This window comes from Ranitomeya imitator, chromosome 5 (genome assembly GCF_032444005.1).
Source record: "Ranitomeya imitator isolate aRanImi1 chromosome 5, aRanImi1.pri, whole genome shotgun sequence".
NCBI lineage: Eukaryota > Metazoa > Chordata > Amphibia > Anura > Dendrobatidae > Ranitomeya > Ranitomeya imitator.
The window spans coordinates 371,810,539-371,828,014 of NC_091286.1; the positions used below are offsets into that span (position 1 = coordinate 371,810,539).

General features: G+C 42.6%; 1 protein-coding gene across 5 annotated transcripts in view; it reads right to left on the bottom strand.

The window, feature by feature from the left end:
• The window catches only part of ADGRB3 (adhesion G protein-coupled receptor B3), a 1,579,303-nt gene that overhangs the window by 564,661 nt on the left and 997,166 nt on the right, over nucleotides 1-17,476 (bottom strand). For all 5 annotated transcript variants that reach the window (XM_069726666.1, XM_069726664.1, XM_069726665.1 and 2 more), the window contains one exon: nucleotides 576-722. In XM_069726666.1, coding sequence (XP_069582767.1) covers nucleotides 576-722 — 147 coding nt within the window. The remainder of the gene's footprint in view (nucleotides 1-575; nucleotides 723-17,476) is intronic.

The following is a 17,476-nucleotide window of genomic DNA, read 5'->3' on the forward strand; positions in this document are numbered from 1 at the left end:
AAAGAATAACCACCATTTTTTTCCGCAAATCTATTAATAGTACACATGAAAATAAGAAACTTTGTACTATCTCTTATTATTATAATATTTTTATTTCTTGTCTTGGACTGATTGTTTATTCTCAAAATTCTCAATTCATGGGTAAAGTCTGTGTTTTGTGTGTGTGAGTCCAGATTTTCCCGTTACGAAGATGAAAGATGACAGTTAGTGCATGTAAATTTCTACAGATAACTATAACTATTGTTTCGAGAGGACTGGCAGCAGAAGGTATGTGCTCCCTTCTAGTTCCCTCCTCTTCCCATTCCAAGGAGTGCTAAAAGCATCAACTGTCATCTCATATCTCAATAATGGGAAAATATGTCCGAAATATGACTCCGAAAACTAATTTCATGCACATGTCTAAAAACATAAATAGATAGATGACTAACATTCTGGTGACATCACTATTGCCAAATCTGGGGCTGAAAATATTATTATTCAACCCCTACAAAAACATCATAAAGATAGGAACAATATTTCAGCTCAGTGTATTTACAGACTCGCTTGTATCATTCACATGCAATCCATGTTTGTACCTGATGGCATTGGAGTAAAGATGTTTTTTGGTATGACCACCTTGTCCTCTGAGTTCCTGGCCCAGTCTACCATGCCTTTCCTGCCTCTCATGGGGAAGGTGATGTCTGTTAGCACTGATGATGCCGGCAGCTTTTGGATGCTGGCCACTGAGAGGAAGAGAGAGAGTTTAATGAGCAACATTTTATTCATTTAGCCTGTTATACAACAGATTATTTTCCAGCTTAAATGCCCCAAGTAAAGTAGCAATAAAAGAATGCATCCATCTGCCATCTAAAACTGTTTATTTCACATTTTCAAACAAATTCAGCAAATAACATAAATATTCAATGCGTCTTATCTTTATCTAGTTTAAATCTGTTGGTTTATGTGTGCACGTCGCGTATACTTGTGCAAAGCTGTTAAGTATGCTCGTAAAAGCTTAGGGTTATATGGAAGAAATCGCAAGTAAGAACATTGCTGCACAAGTTCTTTAGATCCAAGTTTGAAATGATTTGAAGTGACATTACGAGGATAAAATTCTGCAAACTTTTCATGGAGACAAAACTATTAGATTCTACCAAGTGACATCCTGACAATGTGTAAAATCGTGGAACTCAACAAAATCTGAAAGGTTTCTTAATTTGGAGTTACAAAACAGAAACTCATCCAATGATCTTATGTATACCATATGGTACATATTAAACGCCAATCAGAAGTTCTTCAAAAGACCGAAGGGGTTCAATAAAACATTGAAATTTTAGGTCCCCTAAGTATTGGATCTTTAGAGGTTTATTCCCATTTTCTTAGATAGATGTGTTTAATTAAAAAATAAGCAAGCAAAATTATGTTTACTCACATTAGCACCATTCTCAAGATAGCACTCATTTGGTGTTTGGTGTTTTATTCTTTACAGATCAATGCCAAGAGGACCAGCCCCAAATGCTGTCAAGGAGTGGTGGCTAAATATACAGTGCTTACAAGCTCTTTTCCTCCGAGCTTGTAAACATTGCACTGAGGCCATCTAGGATTTCTGGAGCCCGAGGTTAGCTCTTATTCCTGACCACTCCCCCCGGCTCCACTAAGCTTCTGATGCTACTTCATAGAGCAGACATCAGAACCACTCGCAATTCAGACCAGCAGCACAACAATGTTGCGGCCCTAACCTGTCATTGAAGTAGTAGCGCCTGCCTACTGAGAAATTAGGAAGTTAGGAGGCTTGTTTATATTTGAGAGTGTGGGGCGTACCTGGAGTGCCGGCGCCGATGTAGTGCGCGATGGAGGTACTTCACTCAGGAGTGTGATTGTGACGCGGTTATCTCCATGGTACCAACTATGTATGTGCATACTGCGCGTGCGCGATCATCTGGTGTCTGCGCTGTAATAGTCATTCAGTATCCTTTCTGAATATGCTCATTGAGCGAACTTCTTCGGCGCCTGCGCACTAGTTCCTAGGGGCGCTCCACATATGTGACGGGATGGGGCTGCCCGTAGGGTATTATCCACGTCATGATCGGCGCTTGCGCATCGGTGTTTATGGACGAGGGTTATCCCTCACTTGAGGTTAGGGGGCGTACCTGTAATGTTAACGCCGGTGCAGTATACATAGGGGACTTTATATGATACGATGACCCTTTTTGGCTGCAATACCGGAAGTACTTGAGACATGAACGCTGGGATGGCCCGTTGATTCATAACCTTATCACTATCCGCGCTTGTGCAATTTGTGGACATGGAAGGCTAGTTTATACTTGAGAGTGTGGGGCGTACCTGGAGTGCCGGCGCTGATGTAGTGCGCGATGGAGATACTTCACTCAGGAGTGTGATTGTGACGCGGTTATCTCCATGGTACCAACTATGTATGTACATACTGCGCGTGCGCGATAATTTGGTGTCTGCGCTGTTAATAGTCATTCAGTATCCTTTCTGAACATGCTCATTGAGCATGCGTACCTTTTCGGCGCCTGTGCACTAGTTCCTAGGGGCGCTCCACATATGTGACGAGATGGGGCTGCCCTTAGGGTATTATCCACGTCATGATCGGCGCTTGCGCATCGGTGTGTTTGGACGAGGGTTATCCCTCACTTGAGATTAGGGGGCGTACCTGTAATGTTAACGCCGGCGCAGTATACATAGGGAGCGTCTTATGACACAATGACCCTTTTTGGTTGCAATACCGGAAGTACTTGAGACATGAACGCCGGGTAACAGCTGATTCCATCTATGTCAAATGATCTACCTTTAAAACGCACACGCTGTGGCACTTGTCTGGGAGCACCATATCTGTGAGGGATCGGCCCGATGGTGGTACAGACTAGTTGGCTTACCTGCACCATCCATGAAGGAAGCTAAGTAACCCTTTATATATCTGTTAAACTCCTGATGAACCTCCTGTTATATGCGGAGGGGAAACGCATTGAGTTTGGGAAAGGGAGTACCCTGATTATTCGAGTGTTATGCCAAAATGACTATCTGGATTTGTTTTAGGTCAGAAGGCTTTAGGAGGATTGTGTCTTTATAGTATTTGCTGATATTCTGTATTATTGGTTTCAGGTCTGGGAGATTATATTACCTGCAAGTCATTGAACTTTATGAGCTCTTGTATATATGTTGAATTGGTAATTACATGACATGTGGAGTATGAATGATCAGCACATTTAATAAATACGAAAAAGACACCCTATTAGCAACCGGGTATTATAAATCCTTCTGACATGTATATATGTTTTAATACATCTATGTAACATCCCGCCTACCCTTTTGTTTAGGGTCAGATCAGTGTAGTCGTCGTGGAGCGGGGGCGCCATTTTGCGTCTTTTCTAGGGTGCCAACCTCCGCTGGTAGGTAGGGTGTTTTAGTCTAGTGTAGGGATTGGCACCATCTCGGCCTTTCCTATGGTATGCTGGTGATGGTGTAGTTGTGCACATATATGGTATTTAGTACTTTTTATTATATTACATTAATAAAAGTTAACTTTTAACTCTTGGGATTTTTTCTGTGAGGATGGAAATCTGTGTGCTCTTGCTTCAGAAGTTTAAGAGCCCTTTTAAAACAGCATATATATTCAGTGTTGTAGCAAAAGGAGGTTATCGACATCCATGTTTAAAAGATATGTGCCATCCATGTTACTGTAAATACCAAAGACAGTGATTGGAGACAGAAATCAAGAGTGCATTGTGGATGGTTGGCACATGATCACTGCTTAACAGTTCATAAAGACTGGCAAGACCACAAGAGGTACAACACAAGAGCTCTGTGGTGAAGGTAATCAAGTGGTAGAACTCACCTTTTCCTCTCTGAATAATCATTTTTCCACATGTCTCAAGCAGTTTGAATGGGACTTTATCAGAAAAAATGTTGCAGGATGTACATGGGTTAGACTGCAGAGGACTGTGGTAAAGTTATTTTTTCTGATGGAGCCCCCTTCAGACTACTTGGGACATTTAGAAGAATGTCTGGAGAACAAAAAAGGTGAGAGTTACTATGAGCGCTTTGTCATGAAAGCAGTGAAACAGTAAAATATCCTGGAACTATTTTTTGTATTGGGTTTCTTTTCAATCCAAGGCAGTATGCACACTAACAATTTTGCCTAAGAACACTGCCATGAATAAAGAATGGTATTTATACAGTACAGACCAAAAGTTTGGACACACCTTCTCATTTAAAGATTTTTCTGTATTTTCATGACTATGAAAATTGTACATTCACACTGAAGGCATCAAAACTATGAATTAACACATGTGGAATTATATACTTAACAAAAAAGTGTGAAACAACTGAAAATATGTCTTATATTCTAGGTTCTTCAAAGTAGCCACCTTTTGCTTTGATGACTGCTTTGCACACTCTTGGCATTATCTTGATGAGCTTCAAGAGGTAGTCACCGGGAATGGTCTTCCAACAATCTTGAAGGAGTTCCCAGAGATGCTTAGCACTTGTTGGACCTTTTGCCTTCACTCTGCTGTCCAGCTCACCCCAAACCATCTCGATTAGGTTCAGGTCTGGTGACTGTGGAGGCCAGGTCACCTGGTGTAACACCCCATCACTCTCCTTCTTGGTCAAATAGCCCTTGCACAGCCTTGAGGTGTGCTGGGGGTCATTGTCCTGTTGAAAAATAAATGATGGTCCAACTAAACGCAAATGGAATAGCATGCCACTGCAAGATGCTGTGGTAGCCATGCTGGTTCAGTATGCCTTCAATTTTGAATAAATCCCCAACAGTGTCACCAGGAAAGCACCCCCACACCATCACACCTCCTCCTCCATGCTTCACGATGGGAACCAGACATGTAGAGTCCATCCGTTCACCTTTGCTGCGTCGCCCAAAGACACGGTGGTTGGAACCAAAGATCTCAAATTTGGACTCATCAGACCAAAGCACAGATTTCCACAGGTCTAATGTCCATTCCTTGTGTTCTTTAGCCCAAACAAGTCTCTTCTGCTTGTTGCCTGTCCTTAGCAGTGGTTTCCTAGCAGCTATTTTACCATGAAGGTCTGCTGCACAAAGTCTCCTCTTAACAGTTGTTGTAGAGATGTGTCTGCTGCTAGAACTTTGTGTGGCATTGACCTGGTCTCTACTCTGAGCTGCTGTTAACCTGCGATTTCTGAGGCTGGTGACTCGGATAAACTTATCCTCTGAAGCAGAGGTGACTCTTCGTCTTCCTTTCCTGGGGCGGTCCTCATGTGAGCCAGTTTCTTTGTAGCGCTTGATGGTTTTTGCCACTGCACGTGGGGACACTTTCAAAGTTTTCCCAATTTTTTGGACTGACTAACCTTCATTTCTTAAAGTAATGATGGCCACTCTTTTTCTTTACTTAGCTGCTTTTTTCTTGCCATAATACAAATTCGTACAGTCTATTCAGTAGGACTATCAGCTGTGTATCCACCAGACTTCTGCACAACACAACTGATGGTCCCAACCCCATTTATAAGGGGGGAAATCCCATTTATTAAACCTGACAGGGCACACCTGTGAATTGAAAACCATTCCCGGTGACTACCTTTTGAAGGTCATCAAGAGAATGTCAAGAGTGTGCAAAGCAGTCATCAAAGCAAAAGGTGGCTACTTTGAAGAACCGAGAATATAAGACATATTTTCAGTTTTTTCAAACTTTTTTGTTAAGTATATAACTCCACATGTGTTAATTCATAGTTTTGATGCCTTCAGTGCGAATGTACAATTTTCATAGTCATGAAAATACAGTAAAATCTTTAAATGAGAAGGTGTGTCCAAACTTTTGGTCTGTACTGTATATCCTCCAAGAGCAACTTTGATTTGGTGATGACCATTGCTTTTTCCAGCATCATTGAGCACTAAGTCACAAGTCAAAAGTGATAACTAAGTGACTTACTGAATAAACCATTGACATTTTAGGTCCACGTTCAGAAAACTCCCCAGATCTCAATCCCATTGAAAACCTGTGGTCAATTCCCAAAACGCAGAAGGATGACAACACAGAAATTTCTGATAAGCTCCAAGCACTGGTAAGACTAGATTGTGTTGCCATCAGTCAGGATTTGGCCCAGAAGCTGGTATCCATCATGTCTGGTCAAATTGTAATTGTCTTCAGAAATATAGATCAACACTTTAAATATTGAATCTTGATGAATTTGTGATAAAAGTATAAATACCTATGAAATGTTTAGAATTGTACGTCAGTAACCATGGAAACATCTGACTAAAAGATCTAAAAACACTGAAAAAGCAAACTGCGTGAAAACCAAATTTTATGTCAGTCACAAAACGTTTGGCCACGATTTTAGATAAATATAAGATCATCCATTTTGACTAAGAAAACAAAATGTACAATTTATGTACTAAAATGTAAAATGCTGGGTAAAACTTTGGTGGAGAAGAGGGTTGGTATATTGGCGGTGCTCAGTGAGCGATCTGGAGAAATGGTCAGGAACCAAACAGAAAACCACAGCACTCAGAGGTAATGCAAAGTAATTATTCTTTTACTCAGAAATCACCATAAGATAAGAATTCACTTTGTTATTAACTGCCAATGTTTCAGTCCATCCATGGACCTCGGTCAAGACCATCAACATGCAAAGAAAAATCATAATATGCAATGCAAATTCTTACAGAAAAAAATAAAATAACAAAAACATTCTACCTGATATACAACACATATGAATATATAAAGAATACATTCTACAATCAAGAATTACTGTTTTTTATTTTATTTGGAAAGACTTGACAAAGGTCCAGAGATGGCTCAAAACGAAGTCCATTATAAACACTGGATTCTTACCTCATGTTGATCACTCAATAAGAGAGTTCTTACTCGGCATTACCTCTGGGTGGCATAGATTTTTACTTGGGCGCAGAGCTAGACAGGAAACTCAACCTCTGTGACCAGTGCCAGGCAACTTTTGACAAGGCAAATAAATCATGAAATATATTAAAAGAAGCACAGATGCTCAAGACAAGTACACAGTTTTGCCTTTATGCACTAGACCGGCCACACTTAGAATGCTGTGTACAATTTGGGCTCTGTGCATAGGAAGGACATAGCTGAATTAGAGCAAGTGCAAAAAAGAGAAACCAAGGTTATTAAGATAATAGATGAACTGCAGCACTAAGATAGTTTATCAAAGTTGGTGTCAGGGGTGCGATTCGGACGATCATCTCTGGTTCGGGGGAACTAATTGTTGAAATTGCAGGCTGGTTCCCTGAATCATCAAGAAGCGAAGCCCAAATCCGGTTCCCTGGCCAACAGTTTTCTACAGAATGTGCATGCGAGGGCGCACATTCTGTTAAAATGTATTGCGATACAGAAAGCCACTGCCATTGCTGATAGACAAGTGTGCAGGCTCGGCTCATAGACAGGCAGGCGGGCACGGCTGATAGACAGGAAGGCAGGCACGGCTGATAGACAGGCAGGTATACTCGGATATGAGCACTGGGACCTAAGAACTAGCAAGCATGTTCAGAAACAGGCAAACAACATTGCACAGGCACCTCTAATCAGGACGAGGTACCTTACATAAAAAGTGTCTCGAAAGCTTGCAATTTGTTACCATCTTTTCAGTTAGCCATTAAAAGGTATCAACCACTGAGGACTCTCAATTCTAATTATGTTTCTAAGTGTCTCCCAGACACTTTAGCATGGGGCGCACTGTCACTTTAAGAAGGAGGGACATTGCAAGCCCAAAGCACAGTGTCCGGGAATCTGCAAGCCATGCGCAGACCCAGGGTAACTGCAGCAGGAAAAGGAGGAGTAAGTGCAGGTCAGCGGTGGTGAGTAAGTCGGCATCCGTGCTGGTGGAGAGGGGTATCATGCAGGGTCACCGATGCTACAAATTAGTTGCAGCAGACATTTGTGGTGACAGACGGACAGGAGATCATCCTTTCCAAGTTGAGCCGGGTTCATTTACAGCTAATTTTCAAAATTTGCAGAAAACTCTTTAAAACTATCTTCCAAACTAAGATGTGACTGACAGTGACTATGACAATTTGTGCAGCACAGGAGGCAATGAGACTATAAATGAAGGTTCAGGTGGGGTAAGAAGGATAAAGTGCCTTTACTTTTAGTTACTGTTACTTGTTTTTTGCGGTGGAAGAAAATGTGCACGACAGAAAAAAATGGATGTGTTTTTAAATGGGAGTGGCTTTCTAACACAAGCACGGAACTGTTTTTAAAAAAAATGAATCCCACCCCTGCGTGGCATTACACAGTTTGGAAAAATGAAGGCTTAGTGGCGATCTAATTACAATGTACAAATATATGAATGGACAGTACAGAGATCTTTCTAATAATATTTTTACTCCTAAGCCTACAACGATAACGCGGGTGACATCTAAAGGAAAGAAGGTTTAATCATAATCACAGATGCAGATTCTTTCCTGTAAGAGCTGTGAGATTATGGATCTCTATTCACCATGCAACGTTTGCTTCAGTACAAAAGTACAAGGAGAATCTAATGCCTTTTACCAAACATATAATACTACAGGTTATGGGTTAGATGCTGTGATGGGACATTGATCCAGTGAACTAGTCTAATTTTCCACTGAGGATTCGGGAAAGAATTTTTATCCTAATATGAGTTTTTACCTTCCTCTGGATTAACCTATTATATTGTAAGTTAAACTCGATGGACTCGAGTCTCCTTTCAACCTTAAAACTATGAAACTATGAAAATTCATGGACCAAGAAAAGTAGTAAAACCGCACACGCCTAATTGCTCCTTGCAATGATGATAGATAGAACCACTTTTAAAAGATCATTTCTTAATGTAAATAGATTTTATGTAGCATGGTATCATTATGGAAGCAGCATATGGCATCATTGATGGTTACTGGGTAGACTACAGTATAGTTCTGTAGTCTTGACAATGAGCCTCTTTTTGAAAATTTTCCTAAAAGTTTAATGCTTGGTTCAGTTTCTGACAAGCATGCTGTGTTGATATAGATATAAGGTGCAGACAGGAAATAATATAAAGTCATATTTTATAGATGTAGGTGGCACGGCAAAAAAAAAGGGAGAAAAAAGTTTTAAAAATTAATGCCCTGTAATATATATTTCCAATGTAATGTTTCTAGAATTAACGAGGAAGAGACCATCATTGACTGAATGTTGCAAAACAGTCAAATGGTATAGTGGGAAAAGTTGTGAGATCATTATAACTTTTCCCACTATACCATTTGATTGTTTTGCAACATTCAGTCAATGAAGGTCTCTTCCTCGTTAATTCAAGTGAAGTTATTATAGCTAGAAAAGCAAAAAAAAAAAAAAACAACAAAGTTTTATCACGCAGTGGAAAGAAGTCAGTTTGGCAGGTATGGGCATGTGTTTGAACAGTAGAGTGTATGCGCTGGTGAATCTCTCTGAAGTTTGCTCTGAAATAAAATAAAATGTTCCTACAAATCAGCAGAGATGCCAGGGGGTCAATGAGCAAATAGCTCCATGGTGCCAACACAAATCACATTCAATTTATCTTTTTCCTGTACAATATGCCAGAGTCTTGTACCATGTACAGGGTACCAGCAAAATCTAAATGGAACAGAAATCAGTTTGACAGAAGTGGTTTCCAAGATTATTAGGAATGGGCTTTCATCTCTAATTGATAAGTAATCCCCCCTGTTTGTATTATGCCATTGCTATACTGATTGTGAATAAGACAAGCTGAAAAGGGTACTAAATTTAATGATTTAGTAAATATGATATTGTTATGTGTTCAGCAAGTCCCAATAATCTTTAAACCTTTATTGCGAATGATAAATATATCTGATTATACACTGGTCAACCATAACATTAAAACCACCTGCCAAATAAAGTATAGTCCGCCCTTTTGTTATCAAAATGGCTCTGGTCAGTCAAGTTATGAAACTTAAAGGTGCTCTATGGTGTCTGTCAGCAGAAGGCTAAAAGCAAATCCTTGAAGTCCTTTAAGTTGCAATGTGGCATGCCTAGATATCAAATAGTCTTTTTCTGAACATCCAAAAGATGCTCGATTGTATTGAGATTTGGGTCATTTGAAACTCAAGTCGACACCACTATAAATTCTTTGTCATAATTCTCCATCCCTTCCTGAAGGGTGTTTCAGTGTGTAAATACTAGGACTTGGGGTTTTCCATCAGATCATTGGCCAGAGCACCGCACAGACTTTGTTTCCTGCCACACACCATCCTTTTGACAACGCTGATTGTCCACATAATGTTAAAGTAAACATGATATGTCAGGCCATCATCTTCCATTCCATCTTCCAACCAGCTTTGATGCTCACTTGTCATTGTAGATGATTTTGTCATTGGACAGGGACATGTGACCAATCCAGCCAATCACTGGGACTCTTCTGAGATCTGCTATGGCCAGTGAGTGACCACAGTGGTCATGTGTCGTTTGGACATTTACATATCGCAGCAATAACTAGAGACATTTCAGACACTATCCAGAAATCATTGAGGTCAGTATTGTTTTTTTAATCTGTTTAAACTTGAGCATTTTGGCAAAAAATGTTACTCCTCAGTCAACCCTTTCACTAAGACATATAGACAAGTTTTATTTACAAAATAATCCCTTCATGAGTATAAATAAGGGAAGTCTGAAGCAGGGAGCTCACCTATGGGAAGTTTAAATGTCCTAGGCATGTGTACAGGTACGTTTTCTTCAGTCATTTTTTTTATAAAACTCTGTCAGCAGTTCACAACACCGCATTTCAACATCTCCAATTCTCTCCTCCATCCCCCAGCACCTCCTCCCCCCTCACTCATCTCAGCTGAAGTCTTTGCCTCATTTTTCAAGCAGAAGATTGATATGATCAGAGACAATTTGGGTCAACGACCCCCAGAGCCCTTCCTCCCAACTGCCCAGCCCTTCACCTCCAAAACCAACTTCCCCAACATTACAGAACATCGAATGTCCACTCTACTCTCAAGATCTCACCACCTGTGCACTTGACCCGATCCCATCCCTCTTCATCCCTAACCTCACCACAATCTTCATCCCAACCCTAACCCATCTCTTCAATCTATCACTAACAACTGGTGTTTTCCCCTAAAGCTTTAACCCCTTCATGACCCAGCCTATTTTGACCTTAAAGACCTTGCCGTTTTTTGCAATTCTGACCAGTGTCCCTTTATGAGGTAATAACTCAGGAATGCTTCAACGGATCCTAGCGGTTCTGAGATTCTTTTTTTGTGACATATTGGGCTTCATGTTAGTGGTAAATTTAGGTCAATAAATTCTGCGTTTAATTGTGATAAAAACGGAAATTTGGCGAAAATTTTGAAAATTTCGCAATTTTCACATTTTGAATTTTTATTCTGTTAAACCAGAGAGTTATGTGACACAAAATAGTTAATAAATAACATTTCCCACATGTATACTTTACATCAGCACAATTTTGAAAACAAAATTTTTTTTTGCTAGGAAGTTATAAGGGTTAAAATTTGACCAGCGATTTCTCATTTTTACAACGAGATTTACAAAACCATTTTTTTTAGGGACCACCTCACATTTGAAGTTAGTTTGAGGGGTCTATAAGGCTGAAAATACCCAAAAGTGACACCATTCTAAAAACTGCACCCCTCAAGGTACTCAAAACCACATTCAAGAAGTTTATTAACCCTTCAGGTGCTTCACAGCAGCAGAAGCAACATGGAAGGAAAAAATGAACATTTAACTTTTTAGTCACAAAAATTATATTTAGCAACAATTTTTTTATTTTCCCAATGGTAAAAGGAGAAACTGAACCACGAAAGTTGTTGTCCAATTTGTCCTGAGTACGCTGATACCTCATATGTGGGGGTAAACAACTGTTTGGGCGCACGGCAGGGCTTGGAAGGGAAGGAGCGCCATTTGACTTTTTGAATGAAAAATTGGCTCCACTCTTTAGCGGACACCATGTCACGTTTGGAGAGCCCCCGTGTGCCTAAAAATTGGAGCTCCCCCACAAGTGACCCCATTTTGGAAACTAGATGCCCCAAGGAACTTATCTAGATGCATAGTTAACACTTTGAACCCCCAGGTGCTTCACAAATTTATCCGTAAAAATGAAAAAGTACTTTTTTTTCACAAAAAATTTTTTTAGCCTCAATTTTTTCATTTTCACATGGGCAACAGGATAAAATGGATCCTAAAATTTGTTGGGCAATTTCTCCTGAGTACACCAATACCTCACATGTGGGGGTAAACCACTGTTTGGGCACATGGTAAGGCTCGGAAGGGAAGGAGCGCCATTTGACTTTTTGAATGAAAAATTATCTCCATCGTTAGCGGACACCATGTCGCGTTTGGAGAGACCCTGTGTGCCTAAACATTGGCGCTCCCCCACAAGTGACCCCATTTTGGAAACTAGACCCCCCAAGGAACTTATCTAGATGCCTAGTGAGCACTTTAAACCCTCAGGTGCTTCACAAATTGATCTGTAAAAATGAAAAAGTACTTTTTTTTCACAAAAAAAATTATTTTTGCCTCAATTTTTTCATTTTCACATGGGCCATAGGATAAAATGGATCATAAAATTTGTTGGGCAATTTCTCCCGAGTACGCCGATACCTCATATGTGGGGGTAAACCTCTGTTTGGGCACTCGGCAGGGCTCGGAAGGGAAGGCGCGCCATTTGACTTTTTGAATGAAAATTAGCTCCAATTGTTAGCGGACACCATGTCGCGTTTGGAGAGCCCCTGTGTGCCTAAACATTGGAGCTCCCCCACAAGTGACCCCATTTTGGAAACTAGACCCCCCAAGGAACTTATCTAGATGCCTAGTGAGCACTTTAAACCCTCAGGTGCTTCACAGAAGTTTATAACGCAGAGCCATGAAAATAAAAAATAATTTTTCTTTCCTCAAAAATGATTTTTTAGCCTGGAATTTCCTATTTTGCCAAGGGTAATAGGAGAAATTGGACCCCAAATGTTGTTGTCCAGTTTGTCCTGAGTACGCTGATACCCCATATGTGGGGGTAAACCACTGTTTGGGCGCACGGCAGGGCTCGGAAGGGAAGGCATGCCATTTGGCTTTTTAAATGGAAAATTAGCTCCAATCATTAGCGGACACCATGTCACGTTTGGAGAGCCCCTGTGTGCCTAAACATTGGAGATCCCCCAGAAATGACCCCATTTTGGATACTAGACCCCCAAAGGAACTAATCTAGATGTGTGGTGAGGACTTTGAACCCCCAAGTGCTTCACAAAAGTTTATAACGCAGAGCCATGAAAAAAAAAAGTATATATATTTTCTCAAAAATGATCTTTTAGCCTGCAATTTTTTATTTTCCCAAGGGTAACAGGAGAAATTTGACCACAAAAGTTGTTGTCCAGTTTCTTCTGAGTACGCTGATGCCCCATATGTTGGGGTAAACCACTGTTTGGGCACATGCCGGGGCTCGGAAGTGAAGTAGTGACGTTTTGAAATGCAGACTTTGATGGAATGCTCTGTGGGCGTCACGTTGCGTTTGCAGAGCCCCTGATGTGGCTTAACAGTAGAAACCCCCCACAAGTGACCCCATTTTGGAAACTAGACCCTGAAAGGAACTTATCTAGATGTGTGGTGAGCACTTTGAACCCCCAAGTGCTTCACAGAAGTTTATAATGCAGAGCCGTGAAAATAATAAATACGTTTTCTTTCCTCAAAAATAATTATTTAGCCCAGAATTTTTTAATTTTTCCAAGGGTAACAGGAGAAATTTGACCCCAATATTTGTTGTCCAGTTTCTCCTGAGTACGGTGATACCCCATATGTGGGGGTAAACCACTGTTTGGGCACATGCCGGGGCTCGGAATTGAAGTAGTGACATTTTGAAATGCAGACTTTGATGGAATGCTCTGCGGGCGTCACGTTGCGTTTGCAGAGCCCCTGATGTGGCTAAACAGTAGAAACCCCCCACAAGTAACCCCATTTTGGAAACTAGACCCCGAAAGGAACTTATCTAGATGTGTGGTGAGCACTTTGAACCCCCAAGTGCTTCATAGAAGTTTATAATGCAGAACCGTGACAATAATAAATACCTTTTCTTTCCTCAAAAATAATTATTTAGCCCAGAATTTTTTATTTTCCCAAGGGTTACAGGAGAAATTGGACCCCAAAAGTTGTTGTCCAGTTTCTCCTGAGTACGCTGATACCCCTTGTGTGGGGGTAAACCACTGTTTGGGCACAAGTCGGGGCTCAGAAGGGAAGTAGTGACTTTTGAAATGCAGACTTTGATGGAATGGTCTGCGGGCGTCACATTGCGTTTGCAGAGCCCCTGGTGTGCCTAAACAGTAGAAACCCCCCACAAGTGACCCCATTTTAGAAACTAGACCCCCCAAGGAACTTTTCTAGATATGTGGTGAGCACTTTGAACCCCCAAGTGCTTCACAGACGTTTACAACGCAGAGCCGTGAAAATAAAAAATCATCTTTCTTTCCTCAAAAATGATGTTTTAGCAAGCATTTTTTTATTTTCACAAGGGTAACAGGAGAAATTGGGCCCCAGTAATTGTTGCGCAGTTTATCCTGAGTATGCTGGTACCCCATATGTGGGGGTAAACCACTGTTTGGGCACACGTCGGGGCTCGGAATTGAGGGAGCACCATTTGACTTTTTGAATGCGAGATTGGCTGGAATCAATGGTGGCGCCATGTTGCGTTTGGAGACCCCTGATGTGCCTAAACAGTGGAAACCCCTAAATTCTACCTCCAACACTAACCCCAACACACCCCTAACCCTAATCCCAACTGTAGCCATAACCCTAATCACAACTCTAACCACAACCCTAATTCCAACCCTAACCCTAAGGCTATGTGCCCACGTTGCGGATTCGTGTGAGATTTTTCAGCATCATTTTTGAAAAATCCGTGGGTAAAAGGCACTGCGTTTTACCTGCGGATTTACCGCGGATTTCCAGTGTTTTTTGTGCGGATTTCACCTGTGGATTCCTATTGAGGAACAGGTGTAAAACGCTGCGGAATCCGCACAAAGAATTGACATGCTGCGGAAAATACAACGCAGCGTTTCCGCGCGGTATTTTCCGCACCATGGGCACAGCGGATTTGGTTTTCCATAGTTTTCCATGGTACTGTAAACCTGATGGAACACTGCTGCGAATCTGCAGCGGCCAATCCGCTGCGGATCCGCAGCCAAATCCGCACCGTGTGCACATAGCCTAATTCTAAAGGTATGTGCACACGCTGCGGAAAACGCTGCGGATCCGCAGCAGTTTCCCATGAGTTTACAGTTCAATGTAAACCTATGGGAAACAAAAATCGATGTACACATGCTGCGGAAAAACTGCACGGAAACGCAGCGGTTTACATTCCGCAGCATGTCACTTCTTTGTTCGGATTCCGCAGCGGTTTTACAACTGCTCAAATAGAAAATCGCATTTGTAAAACCGCAGTGAAATGCGCAGAAAAAACGCGGTAAGTCCGCAATAAATCCGCAGCGGTTTAGCACTGCGGATTTATCAAATCCGCAGCGGAAAAATTCGCAGAGGACCAGAATACATGTGCACATACCGAAACCCTAACCCTAACCCTAGCCCTAGCCCTAACCCTAACCCTACCCCTAACCCTAGCCCTAACCCTATCCCTAGCCCTAACCCTAGCCCTAGCCCTAACCCTAACCCTACCCCTAACCCTAGGCCTAACCCTAACCCTAACCCTACCCCTAACCCTACCCCTAACCCTACCCCTAACCCTAACCCTATTCTAACATTAGTGGAAAAAAAAAATTCTTTATTTTTTTATTGTCCCTACCTATGGGGGTGACAAAGGGGGGGGGGGTCATTTATTATTTTTTTATTTTGATCACTGAGATATAATCTATCTCAGTGATCAAAATGCACTTTGGAACGAATCTGCCAGCCGGCAGATTCGGCGGGCGCACTGCGCATGCGCCCGCCATTTTGGAAGATGGCGGCGCCCAGGGAGAAGACGGACGGACCCCGGCAGGATGGCAGGATCGGTAAGTATGATGGGGTGGGGGGGAGCACGGGGGGGGGATCGGAGCATGGGGGGGTGGATCGGAGCACGGGGGTGTGGAACGGAGCACGGGGGGTAGAACGGAGCACGGGGGGTGGATTGGCGTGCAGGGGGGGTGATTGGAGCACGGGGGGGTGATTGGAGCACGGGGGAGCAGACAAGAGCACGGGGGGAGCAGAGCACAGGATGGAGGGGAGCCGGAGCAGTGTACCGGACAGATCGGAGGGCTGGGGGGGCGATCGGTGGGGTGGGGGCACATCAGTGTTTCCAGCCATGGCCGATGATATTGCAGCATCGGCCATGGCTGGATTGTAATATTTCACCAGTTATAATAGGTGAAATATTACAAATCGCTCTGATTGGCAGTTTCACTTTCAACAGCCAATCAGAGCGATCGTAGCCATGGGGGGGTGAAGCCACCCCCCTGGGCTAAACTACCACTCCCCCTGGCCCTGCAGATCGGGTGAAATGGGAGTTAACCCTTTCACCCGATGTGCAGGGACGCGATCTTTCCATGACGCCACATAGGCGTCATGGGTCGGATTGGCACCGACTTTCATTACGCCTACATGGCGTCATGGGTCGGGAAGGGGTTAAACATGCCCCAATCATACCTACCCTCAAAATTCCCTCTCTTGACCCATCCTCTGTATCTAGCTATCGCCCTATATCACTTCTCCCCTATGCCTCAAAAGTACTGGAACAACACGTCCAACTGTCCTCTCATCTATCTTCCTGCTCCCTCTTTGACCGCTTACAATCTGGTTCACACCACTCCACTGAAACTGCCCTAACTAAGGTCACCAATGACCTATTAACTGCCAAGAGCAAGCGACACTACTCTGTCCTCCTCCTCCTGGACCTGTCCTCTGCCTTTGACACAGTGGACCATTCCCTATTATTACAGACCCTCTCATCCCTTGGCATCACAGACTTGGCCCTCTCCTGGATCTCATCATACCTAACAGACCGGACATTCAGCATCTCCCACTCACACACCAACTCCTCACCTCGCCCACTATCTGTCAGAGTCCCACAAGGTTCAGTCCTAGGGCCCCTACTCTTCTCCATTTACACCTTTGGCCTGGGACAGCTCATGGAATCTCATGGCTTTCAGTATCACCTCTATGCTGATGACACACAGATCTACATCTCTGGACCAGATATCATCTCCCTACTAACCAGAATCCCTCAATGTCCGTCCACTATTTCATCCTTTTTCTCCGCTAGATTTCTGAAACTTAACATGGACAAAATAGAATTCATCATCTTTCCCCCATCTCACGCGACCCCCCAAACGAACCTATCCATTACTAAATGGCTGCCCACTCTCCCGAGTCCCACAAGCTCGCTGCCTCTGGGTAATCCTTGACGCTGATCTCTCCTTCAAACCACATATTCATGCCCTTTCCTCTTCCTGCCGACTTCAACTCAAAAATATTTCACGAATCCATACATTCCTCAACCAAGAATCTGCAAAAACCCTAGTGCATGCCCTCATCATCTCCCGCCTCGA